At 55.4% G+C, this 10674-nt stretch overlaps 5 protein-coding genes across 5 annotated transcripts; 2 read left to right on the forward strand and 3 right to left on the reverse strand.

Moving 5' to 3' along the window:
- Positions 1-45: 45 nt before the first annotated feature.
- Positions 46-840, forward strand: GLRG_04822 (uncharacterized protein; the record flags this gene model as incomplete). The annotated part of the gene is made up of 1 exon (XM_008095507.1): positions 46-840. The coding sequence occupies one exon, from the start codon at positions 46-48 to the stop codon at positions 838-840; it is 795 nt and encodes a 264-aa protein (XP_008093698.1).
- Positions 841-982: 142 nt separating this feature from the next.
- Positions 983-2072, reverse strand: GLRG_04823 (uncharacterized protein; the record flags this gene model as incomplete). Its single annotated transcript, XM_008095508.1, has 5 exons — positions 983-1056; positions 1128-1320; positions 1377-1495; positions 1560-1673; positions 1766-2072. 5 exons carry the CDS (start codon positions 2070-2072, stop codon positions 983-985), a joined length of 807 nt encoding a protein of 268 aa, XP_008093699.1.
- Positions 2073-4607: 2535 nt separating this feature from the next.
- On the reverse strand, positions 4608-5053 carry GLRG_04824 (uncharacterized protein; the record flags this gene model as incomplete). The annotated part of the gene is made up of 2 exons (XM_008095509.1): positions 4608-4960; positions 5050-5053. 2 exons carry the CDS (start codon positions 5051-5053, stop codon positions 4608-4610), a joined length of 357 nt encoding a protein of 118 aa, XP_008093700.1.
- A 1523-nt stretch (positions 5054-6576) lies between these two features.
- On the reverse strand, positions 6577-7534 carry GLRG_04825 (uncharacterized protein; the record flags this gene model as incomplete). Its single annotated transcript, XM_008095510.1, has 2 exons — positions 6577-7113; positions 7175-7534. The coding sequence occupies 2 exons, from the start codon at positions 7532-7534 to the stop codon at positions 6577-6579; spliced, it is 897 nt and encodes a 298-aa protein (XP_008093701.1).
- A 2586-nt stretch (positions 7535-10120) lies between these two features.
- GLRG_04826 (uncharacterized protein) lies at positions 10121-10657 on the forward strand (the record flags this gene model as incomplete). The annotated part of the gene is made up of 1 exon (XM_008095511.1): positions 10121-10657. A coding segment is annotated over one exon (537 nt), but the record flags the coding sequence as incomplete, so codon positions are not given.
- Positions 10658-10674: the final 17 nt, after the last annotated feature.

Below are 10674 nucleotides of genomic sequence, written 5' to 3' on the forward strand. Positions count from 1 at the left end.
CCCTCGCAGAGGCCCCCGGCGCAGGAGACGAACCCGGAGTTGGTTATGTCCCGCTTCCTCCACGTCCTGTGCAGCCTGCCCCTCCGGTTCCTCGGCGAGTTCATGTCCATGCCCGAGGCGCGCCAGCGCGGCTTCCTCCAGACGAGCTACTGGGCCCTCGCCCGCGTCAAGGCCTCGCACACGCCCCTCTTCCTCTCGGGCGAGATGAGCGCCTGGTCCAGCGAGCCCGCGGACGGCGGCGGCCTGCGGCGGCGCTGGGACCACGAGAAGCACACCCGCCTGTTCCCGGAGCTCTCGGTGCGCGCGGCGGCCATGGCGTGCGTCTGCAACGTCTACGAGTGCCAGGTACACCCGGCCATGGGGTCCCGGGTCCGGGCCGACGTCGAGAACGGCGGCTGGCGGTGGCGGTGGGACGACAGGGGCGTCACACCCGCGGTCTGGGAGCGCATCCGCGCTGAGGTGGCGTACAAGGGCGTCAACGTCAGCGGCGTCTTGGGCATGAGCCCGGAGAACTGGGCGGCGGCGTGGAGGTCGGACCGCGAGTTCGAGAGGCAGCTGTGGACGGGGCCGATGGCGGAGCAAGAGCGGTGGGAGGGCTACGGACACGCCGGGCGGTTGGATCCGAACGAGTGCTACTGCCAGCTGGGGAGCAACTGCGCTTTGTGTCTCCCGCTACCGTACGCGGAGGTTCCCGACTGGGAGCTCTTGACAAAAGAGGAGCTGAAGGAGGAGATTGAGGAGATCAAGTACTTCGAATCCCCGTGCCTGGAAAGCAGGCATCCTGAGCTGGCCCGTTCCATCAAGGAGTACAAACAAACTCACAAGGCTATTTTGTATTGAAACGAAGCACTATGCTAAGGATGACACGGTAAGCTTCAGAAAGTTGTTAATCATCAATTATTTTGGACCGTTCACGTGGATGTGGGTTCCGCTTGAAAAATATGGTGTACATTTTATGTTCTTGAAATGAAACGCTAGTGGTCTAGAAGATTTCTCTGTCGTCGTACGCCCTGACGCCCTCCAGGTAGTTCTTGACCTGACTATAGTCCTTGCACACTATTGGTACGCGGTTAGCCAACACGGACACTACGGGATTGTCATCACCAGGGGGGAATGAGGCAACTCACCATGCTTGGAATCCCAGCCGTCGGAGCCGCCATTGTGGTCGGGGAAAGTGGTCTCGAGGCCCTCGAGCGCCATGTCAGCACTGCACATGATGGTCTGCCTCAGATAGGCGAAGCAGTGGATCATGTGCCAGTGGTGGTCATCAGGGATCTCGTGGCCGGAGCTGAGGCCGGAATACGTCTGGACAACGGCGAACTGTGACAAGGGTCAGAGGGAGTGTAGACAGCCCGGCGGAGAGGGGGGGATCTTACCAAGCAGTGCAGCTGGTGGGTCATGGAAGTGGTGAAGACGGTCTTCTCGGGCCAGACGATGGGGGTAGGCAGGTCGTGGTACTTGTGAGTGTCGTTGACCCATTGGAAGCCCATGCCGTCTGTGGGTGGCGTTAGTATAATCGATCGGGTGCCAAGGAATAGTGGACCAGATCAGCGACTTACAGGGCATAAGCTCATTCCAGTTGTTCAAGACCTCATCGGTGAAGAACTTTGAGGTGTCGTTGGGCGCATACTTGCCCTCGTAGTCGGGAGTGAAGGTCTTGATCTGGGTCGAGACTGCAGTACCGGCGTCAGCCTAGTGCTTGGCAATACCACGGTGTGCTTCCCCTTTCAACCGGGGGTCAGTCGATGGGTTGAGCTATACTTACACTTTCCGCTGACGCCAGTGAGGTCATCTCCGGGATGCAAGGTGCTCAGGGCGGGCACCTGGGTCTGTTGCCTCACCAGCAGGCCGAGGATGACGAGCAGCAGGATGGTGTCGACGAAGTAGCGTGACGACTTGAGCATGGACAGCCAGCGGTTTGTCCTCCTCGCGGCAGGGCTCTGGTACTCGTTGGCCAGGCAGCTCCGGCAGGCCTTTCCGTCGCCGATGAGCGACTCCTCGACCTCGGTGCTGCTCCGGTCATCGCGGTCGTGGTCATCGAGGCCGATGTTGGCGTACTTTGCTTCAGACATGTCCATTTCGGGGGAAGAAGAAGAGGAAGAAGCAGAAAAGTATTGAGGCGGTCTAGAGTGATGACGGATCTACCGTCTGTTGCTTTCAGAGATGGACAACTTGACCGATTCGATTATCAAACGATAATAGATTAGTGAATCGAATAAAACGCACGGAAGAGACGTGTATAGACAATGCGCCAGCGCCAAGGAGAGGAAGGGACGAATAGAGGCAGAGAAGCGAACGGGGAGGGAGGAAGAGAGGGAGTGAGAAAGAGAGAAATGGAAGAAGGAGAAGAGCGAAAGCCGGATGCAAGTATCTCGTGGACCGATATCCGTACATAGGTAGGTAGATACCTAGGTAGTATGATCTTCTTTTGGTCGGTATGCCCCGGCCCCCTTTCTCTGCCCCATCCGATTCCGTCACAACCATGGCGGCGGTTTCGTGGTTCTCCTGTCTTTGTCTCATCTCATCTCATGCTACATCCTGAAGAAGAGATGGGCTAATGCTAGCGAGAGAGAGACAGAGAGACTGAGGTACGTATCCATGGCAGTCCCTGCCAAGGTCGCATAGGGAAGGTACACGATAATACTACAACACAGTAAGATAAGCACAGTATGGGGATTATAGCCAATGCATAACACCAGAATAGAAGGCTTCTGGATAGAAACACAGACAACCGAGATTCGAATAGGTACCAGGTTGCTCATTTTCCAATACGAGTAGCTAATGAACTACACGGATACTTGCAATAAGCCTTGTAAAGAATTCCTGCTTGCGGCGGCGACATTAAAGATGATGATGATGCTAAGTGCGTTGGGTAGGTAGGCGAGACAGTGCGGAAGATGGGTGACAGGGGAGAGTGAAGTCGTACCAAGTAGAGGATGAATTTACCCACTGTTCATGGTCGAAAAGGGAGATTCTCTCACACGCACACATAGTAGTACGCACAGTGGTAGTGTAGAGACGAAAAGGGAAAGACGCAGTCCGAGGTTGAAGTTTCAGGACGGCGGGGGACACAGGAATATCCAGGATGATGGGGCTCTTTGCGCCTTCTTCAGTTGCCGCTTCTTCCTTGATTGGCCAGTCAGCGCGCCTTCCCTCCTTTGGCAGCATCCTAGCCAGCAGGAACCAGTCACGGCTGTGACTGCCACATAGAGCAGCAGAAGACGTTTCAGTGTCCCAGCGACTCAGCGATCCAAACAAAAAGGACCAGGGGGGTATGTGCCGCTAATCCGATATTACCCCACTCTCGGGTTTTTTCATCTCAGCCAACATTTCATTTACTCTACGTAATTCTACGTGAAAGCTGTACAGCAGAACCAAAGGTTAACAATACATAAAAATTGAAGAAAGAATAAGCTACTACGCAGGGACGACGTAGGGTTAGTTGGTTGTTTGGTTGGGATAGAGATTAGGTTTCAGGTCAAAAGTAGAATTTGGGTTACCTAGTAGGCATTGGAGGTAAACTAGAATGCGAATACCTGTCATAGTACGGAGTAGGTGTGCGTGGCAGGGCCCAGAGCTTGCGGCAGCGAATCCCCGCCACACAAAGCGGCCCCCCGACCTCCAAACATGTGTGGCACCCATACCCGCATGCCATGTCTTGCGTTTTTGGTCGCGTTTTGTAATCCGCCCATCTTTCCGCCTTGTGAGCCGCATCATTGGCCTCCATCTCAGTTGCCCGTCCGTCTTATCCTCCTCTGGTCTCTCGTCTATCGTACCCCAACTCCTCATCCTGTTTCTCCTTGCCTACTCTTGGGCCTTGGTACTAAATATAATACTTTGTACGTCTGTCTGACCTATTTTTGGTCACGAAGCGCCGCTCAACTCGCACATTAACGACATGCAAAGAAGATGCCACCAAATCCCCCCTTCCCTCCCATAGGGAAAAGGTTCCCAGAGGAATAATCTCTTCTCCGATGCGCTTGATGGTCTTTTGGCTTCCCACAACGTGTAACTCGGTCAGTGCACGGGCCCCATCTCAAACGTGTACGATGGTGGTACGATATACCTGTATAAACCCCCAACCCCTGACCCCCAACCCCCAAATTCGTACCGTGTGCATGTGGGGTTATGGATACATTCCCCCCACACTTGTAACCGCGGAAGACGCCTGCACTGAGGAATTTGGGGCAGAATAATCACCAAACCACACGTGCATCAATCCCGAAACGCACAACTCGACGCGACAGCCAGCCCGCCCTGTGCGAAGGTGCGGCACTGATGGTGCATGAAATCGCCACAGCTCCAAAGGGGGCAGCATTTCTTGCGAGCCCCTTTTCATCTCACCAGATCCGGCGAGACGTCCACCGCAAGAACTTGATAACAAAGCTTGTATCCGTATAAGTCGTCCACCGACGCGAGACCACTACAGCCACCCGCGCCACAAGAGCGGAAGCCGGATGTGGCTCCGCACAGCCACATCCGGAATCCACACACCTATCGTCGACTCCACGACTCACCGTGTCCTACCCCATTTGAGCAAGCACAATAGCCAAAACCGCCTGTATCGAGCTGCTGTCATGAACGATATCCGAGCTTTTGGCCCTGCTTCAATCGCCCGTTACATTCTCGCGCTGGAAACCCTGATCCTTTCGCCCCTTTTTACCTCTTCGCCCCGGAAAACCCCTTTCAATCAAGCTGAACATTGGCCGACTGGGCCAATTTCGGGTTCCTGCCGCTTTGGACCGGGTCATATGACTCGTAGCCTCACCCAACTCAGCAGGTGCCATCAATGTCTCCACCAGATTCCTCGCAATGCTCGCATTGCTCGCATATTCCATCACCTCCATCTTCAAATCCCCCCACCGTTTTGTTTTCTTCTTTTCCAACTCCGTCTTTCCACTCACCGTCATCGTCGGCGGCTTACGGACTTGTACTCCGTAGGCCTCCAAGGTTTGAATGTCTGAAAATGTTAATGTAGGTGTGGCTAATACATGGCGGCGGTGGTGGCTGTGTTTCCGGGAGGGAGCTAGATATCGTGAGTAAACCTACCCATTAACATTAACCAAGGCTGCTGCTAGAGCTTTTGGAGATAACTCCCCCCAGCTGCCATACCTAGCGCCTATTGCTGTAATTGTCTTGCCATCTGTTCTTCACCTCGTCACATCATGACAAAAAAAAAACCTCAATACGTCCCATCTCGAGAATCTCTTGGCCAATTGATACGGCCCCAACGGTGCTCATAGTCCTGTTCAAATGGCTCAAACAATTGCCCTGCATGATATGCGCTTCTACCCTCCCATCTTGTTAGGGTATGTATTGGGCGCGATGCTTCATTACCACTTTTTTTTCCCTTCTTTTTTCTTTATCATCGAGAACCTGTGTGTACCGTCGAGGGACCACCTTAGATACCCCATCTCAACTCCGCGCTTCTCTTCTTCTACCTTTCGTATGTAGCGGCTAGTCCCGTTGCATCTGTCTGCCGCTTAACACTCCTTCCTTGTTTCCTTCTTTTCTCCTCTCGTGAGACGGACGTCCGGCTATGCTGTTTACGGCCCTCCCCTTTCCTTACTGCGGCGAAGTTCTGGCAGAGAGAAAAGAAAAAACAAAGAAAGAAAAAGAAAGAAAAGGAAATGGATGCGCTTCCCGGCACGCCCGGTGGAGAGGGGTGGGGGCGTACGGCGAATGCCCCGGCGCCCGGCTGCCGAGCTTGGCTCGCCCATTCAGCCGCATCCGAAAGATGACGGCGTGTGAGAAAGGCGCATCGCATTGGGTGCGAGCCCCCATGAAGAGGGCATAAAAACTCTTGCACCGACTGCACTGTACCAAAGGTTTTTTTCTCTTCTTCTGCTTCCCTCCTCCACCGGGTGTAAGCCAACCCTGACTGGCCCATTCGGAAATGACGTGTTTACATGTTCCATGTTCTACATGTCCCTTTACGGTTTGGTTGCCACCTGCGGTCAATAGGGTAGATACCTGGATACCTCCATGGGATTTTCTTCATAAATCTTATGTTGTGTCAAGCATCGGGCACAATGCATTCGCTGTGTTTCCATAACTCGGTATGGCCAATATTGCGTAGCTCTGTGATCCTACGGGCGACCGCCTTGGATCAGTTGTATCTTGGTTCTACATGTCCGTGTTCACGAGGCATGCGTATTGTCCGGCAAAAAAAGGAGGGGCTCGGCCACTGTCGCAAGCTATTATTGTTCGTCCCGAGGCGAAACGGTGCCCGAGGCCCTGACGGGTCCCAAAGAATCGAGCAGCCGGTTGCTTGCATTGGCACAGACCTGGCATGCGATTCGCCCATCACGTTTGATTCTTCGCCATGCCGCTTGTTATACACGGCAATTATTCACCACGGTCACGACAAACTAGAAAACAAGGATAAAATATAAATCGCGTTGCCAGGCGGCACACGCTGTCTATTAATGATGGCCCGCCATGTGCGAGCCCCATAGGGTATTAAAATAAAAAGAATGTAAGGCTATCATCAGATCGTGGGAACCTCCCATCGGCTCCAGGTGCTCTACAGATTCCAAGAAAAATAAATAAAACCGAAACAAACTTCCGGGGGTATCATGTGGTTTTAACGGGGTTGTATCCTCTAAACATTTCGCACGGGAGATAGTTGTTTTCAATAAAGGCCGTAGCAACCTGGAAACCTGCCACGTCGGCGAAGGCTGCGTCCGTCTTGAAAGGTCCTAGGTTGGATTTGATGGATCCGCAGACGGGAACCGGTGCGAAGGCGCCCTGGGTCAGGGACGTATTGAACAAGCGGATTTGCTGGTCGCATTTCGTACCATTGGCGAAAATCGGCTGGTTGATGATGGCGTCGAACATGGCCAGCGTATACGGGGAGCCACCTGAGCTCTTCATCTCCAGAGACATGTAGGTGCCGTCCGCCGAGGCGTTGAAGGAGTTGCCGCCTTGGGGGAGAGCCGCATAGGCATTACACTCGGGGGCAAAGGTGGCGGCGTGAACATCGGTTCCGTACGCCTCGGAGCCAGTGATTGCTGTGGGGTTGCTGGCCGAAATCAATTGCGCGGGGGCCCATCGGAACGAAGATGTGCCGTCGCCCAAGACGTCCAAGAATGGGAATTCAAAACCAGCTCTCTAAAATTCCACAATATTAGCCGGCATCCTCTGGTCAGAGCGTGTGCGTCTGAGTCCTTACACTGAAGTCGGGAATGCTAAAGTCCTGAAACCTGATATCGTGGTCGTGGCCCGCCTGGACAACGACAGGATACATGCCGGGCGGGAAGTCTGGCATGAGGGCCCGGAAGGAGGTCTCCAAGATGGCGTATTGTTGAGGAACAATCTGGCGCGCCGTCGTCATTGGGATCGGAATGATAGCCATCGTAACGTTCAGAACGCCTGTCGCGTTGTTCGGGTACTGGCTAAAGATGGGGTTTGGCTGGTCGACTGTCGAGCATGCGGGCGGTGCTACCTGGGCGGCGACTGTCTGCATCTGAGTTCCGAGCATTACCACCAAGGCCGCGATGGACGCTTGGGCGAGATAGGTAGGGAACATCATGTTGTACCAAGAAGAAAGGCTGTCGAGCGTCAACGGGTGAGAGACTTTGTTGAGATTTGGATGAGGCCAGAGAGAGTGGAGGAGGGCGACCATCATATAAGAAGTCTGGAGGCAGAACTGCAGAAGGCAAGGAGACGGTGAAACATCAGGTTACTGTTGGGTAATATCCCGGTCGTGGATCCCGGGGGTTCGTGGTTTCTGGGAGAATACGGTCCAGCCCTTGTTCTTTTCCGACGCCGGGAGCCGTGCCGATCAGTGGTGGACAGTTAAGTTGCCGACGGCAGAGCTTGCAGTTCGTTGCGGTGGGGGGCTTGCTTGCGATGACCAGAGGCCGGCTAGGTTCAACAGGGAAGATGTCTAAGTTGCATGGAACGACCGGCAACCAGGATGTAGTAGGTAGGAGCGGAAGTGGATGTGGTAATATTGTATAGGGAGGCTGGAGACGAATTAATTTCCCAGATAGTATGTCTACTACTAAGAGACAGCAGTGGCGCACGCCCGCACGGGTGAGCTTGCAAACAAAGTTTTGTCGAGCATGCGACGTGAGAAGGCCGGCGGCTTCCAGAATGAGACGGCGCGGGCGAGTCAACGAGAGGAGGGAGGAATGTGCCAAGGCTCGGAAACGAAGAACCGAGTGCTTCGTATGGATTGAACGGATGAGGCGGAGAGCGACAACCCTTCGCTCCTTGGTGAGTTCGGGAGCAGGAGAAGCCAGACGCTCGGATGCAGCCACAGCTCGGATGGTTGGAGTTCCGGCAGCTGGGAAGCGAGCGGGCTCCAACGAGACCAGCGTGATCAGCCACGGACACGGAAGACCGAGGGACCGGCAGAGGGAGGAATGGCGGCGCCTCGATTGACGCCACCCGTCTGGCCATGCCTAGGTCGCTCGTTCGGGCAATGTTGGCCACGAGATGACATGGCGGATGATCGTTGGGGCTTGCAAGCGGCACAAGGCTTGTTTGTTCAACGGGGTCGGCCAGAAGCGCTTCCAGTCCCAAGCGACAGTGGTGCTAGTGATGATGGTGGTGGTGGTGGCGGTGGTGGTGGTGTCGTGCTCGCGTGTTTAGGTGCGTTCGTCAGTCGTCATTCGGGGACCCTATCAAACGGCAGCGAGTATGGGACGGAAACTTTGGAGGTGATGATGGTCATCCTTGGCTCGGCCATTTCCGTGGCCTGGGAAGAAGATGACTGACGGGCGCTCGCTCCGTGGGGTTGGTGTTGACAGCAGTGATCACGGCATGACTCGGCAGGAGACAGGAACGGGTCTGATCCGTTGTCAGAATTTAGAAGGGAACTTCGTGTGGGCGCGCCAGAGTTGGAAGGTTGATGGAGGTCCGAGGTTTCACGTATCCGTAACGAGCGATCCGCGGACCACGAAAAGTAAAGTTTGCATGGATCGCACCGCCGACTCGAGTGCCGTTACTGATGGTATACTAGTAGGTACCGTTTTCATCATTGATGCCGTAGCCTTGGGGTTCGCGCGGGATTGGTATATTCGCGTCATGAGTAGCCGTACGTATAGGAGGATATCAATCAATGATGAAGTCAGCGTATGTGTATGCATTAGGGACAGTGAGTAAGAGAATGGAGAGAAGGAGAGAGAGAGGCATGCCAAGGGTACGTACCCGTTCCATGGGGAAGGGGGAACCCTTCAACCAACGCTGCGTGGAACCGGGCACGCCTCGATCCGGCTTAGCGCTGTGCAGCGTGACCACGACTTGGAAGGCCCGAAACCTTGGCAAGAAAGCTCTACCGGTAGTTGGCACTGAGAGTAGGTACGTACCTACCTACGTAACCTACCGAACTTACTTACCTAAGGCACCCACCACCTTGGTGACTAACTACCTACCGGTAGTCACCTAGGTGGTTACCCAGACACCAAGATAGGTATACATAGTACCTGTACGGATACCTCCCACGTACGCGTAGGTAGGCATTCGGCGAGTCGCCAATCCGATGCGACTCTGTGACCTAGCTACCATACTAGGTAACACACTCGACCAAGTTTGAGGCGTCATGAGATGCAATGTTTGTTCCACGAGTCACACTGGTGCCTGCAAATATGAACAATTGCTGTCTGTTCGTTTTCTTGGTTCTCGACAAACGCTCTACGAGACCTTGACGCCCAACCTGGAGCGCGCGGAGTGCCGTTTTGGGGAAGGTCCCTGGAGGCCACTAACGGCCGGAACTGAGCCTCCCGGCATAAGCTCATCTCATTCCATCTCCATCTCAACCTAAACCCATACCGCACGCACAAACTTATCCATCGCTGCATCCAGGCGGTGTGCTGTGCTCAACTCTTACGACCCGCATCACAGCCGCTTTCCGACTTCATCTCTGAACGCACAAACACCCCCAAAGAGTGCTGATATTGCATTGACAACTGCAAGCTCACGCCAGCCCCTGGTACAATCCCCTTCTGGTGAGGTGACAGCCACTCGTAAACGCTCGAGACATCAGATCCTTTCCATCCGTACTCCCCGCCCCCATCAAACCAACCTTAGGTGTCCATTTAGCCGCTCGGATCGCCCGTCTCCCGAGACAGACCACACCCATCCATCACACACACACACACCTCCGCCCGCCATGGCCTCCGTGGCTGATCAAACGCCGGCCTCCACCGGCCCGCAAGAAAAGGCTGCCCCCGCGACGTCGTCGGGCCCCCTCAAGACGCCCATCGCCTCGCCGGCCGCCGCCACTTCCATCCCAGCCGTCCCGCCCCTGAGCCCGGACCAGCAGTCCAAGTACGACGGCCTCCTCTCCCACGCCCGCGCCTGGACGGAGGTCAAGTGCGCCGCACCCGCCCACGCCGATAAGTCGGGCCCCCTTACCGACTCGGACCGCCAGTGGCTCACGCGCGAGTGCCTGCTCCGCTACCTCCGCGCCACCAAGTGGGTTCCCAAGGACGCCGAGAAGCGCCTCCTCGAGACCCTCGCCTGGCGCCGCGAGTACGGCGTCGAGGGCCTCACCCCCGACCACATCTCGCCCGAGAACGAGACGGGCAAGCAGATCATCCTCGGCTTCGACAAGGAGCGCCGCCCGTGCCACTACCTCAGCCCGGGCCGCCAGAACACGGATCCCTCGCCGCGCCAGGTCCAGCACCTCGTCTTCATGGTCGAGCGCGTCATCGAGCTCATGCC

The sequence above is a fragment of the Colletotrichum graminicola genome (genome assembly GCF_000149035.1).
Source record: "Colletotrichum graminicola M1.001 genomic scaffold supercont1.16, whole genome shotgun sequence".
NCBI lineage: Eukaryota > Fungi > Ascomycota > Sordariomycetes > Glomerellales > Glomerellaceae > Colletotrichum > Colletotrichum graminicola.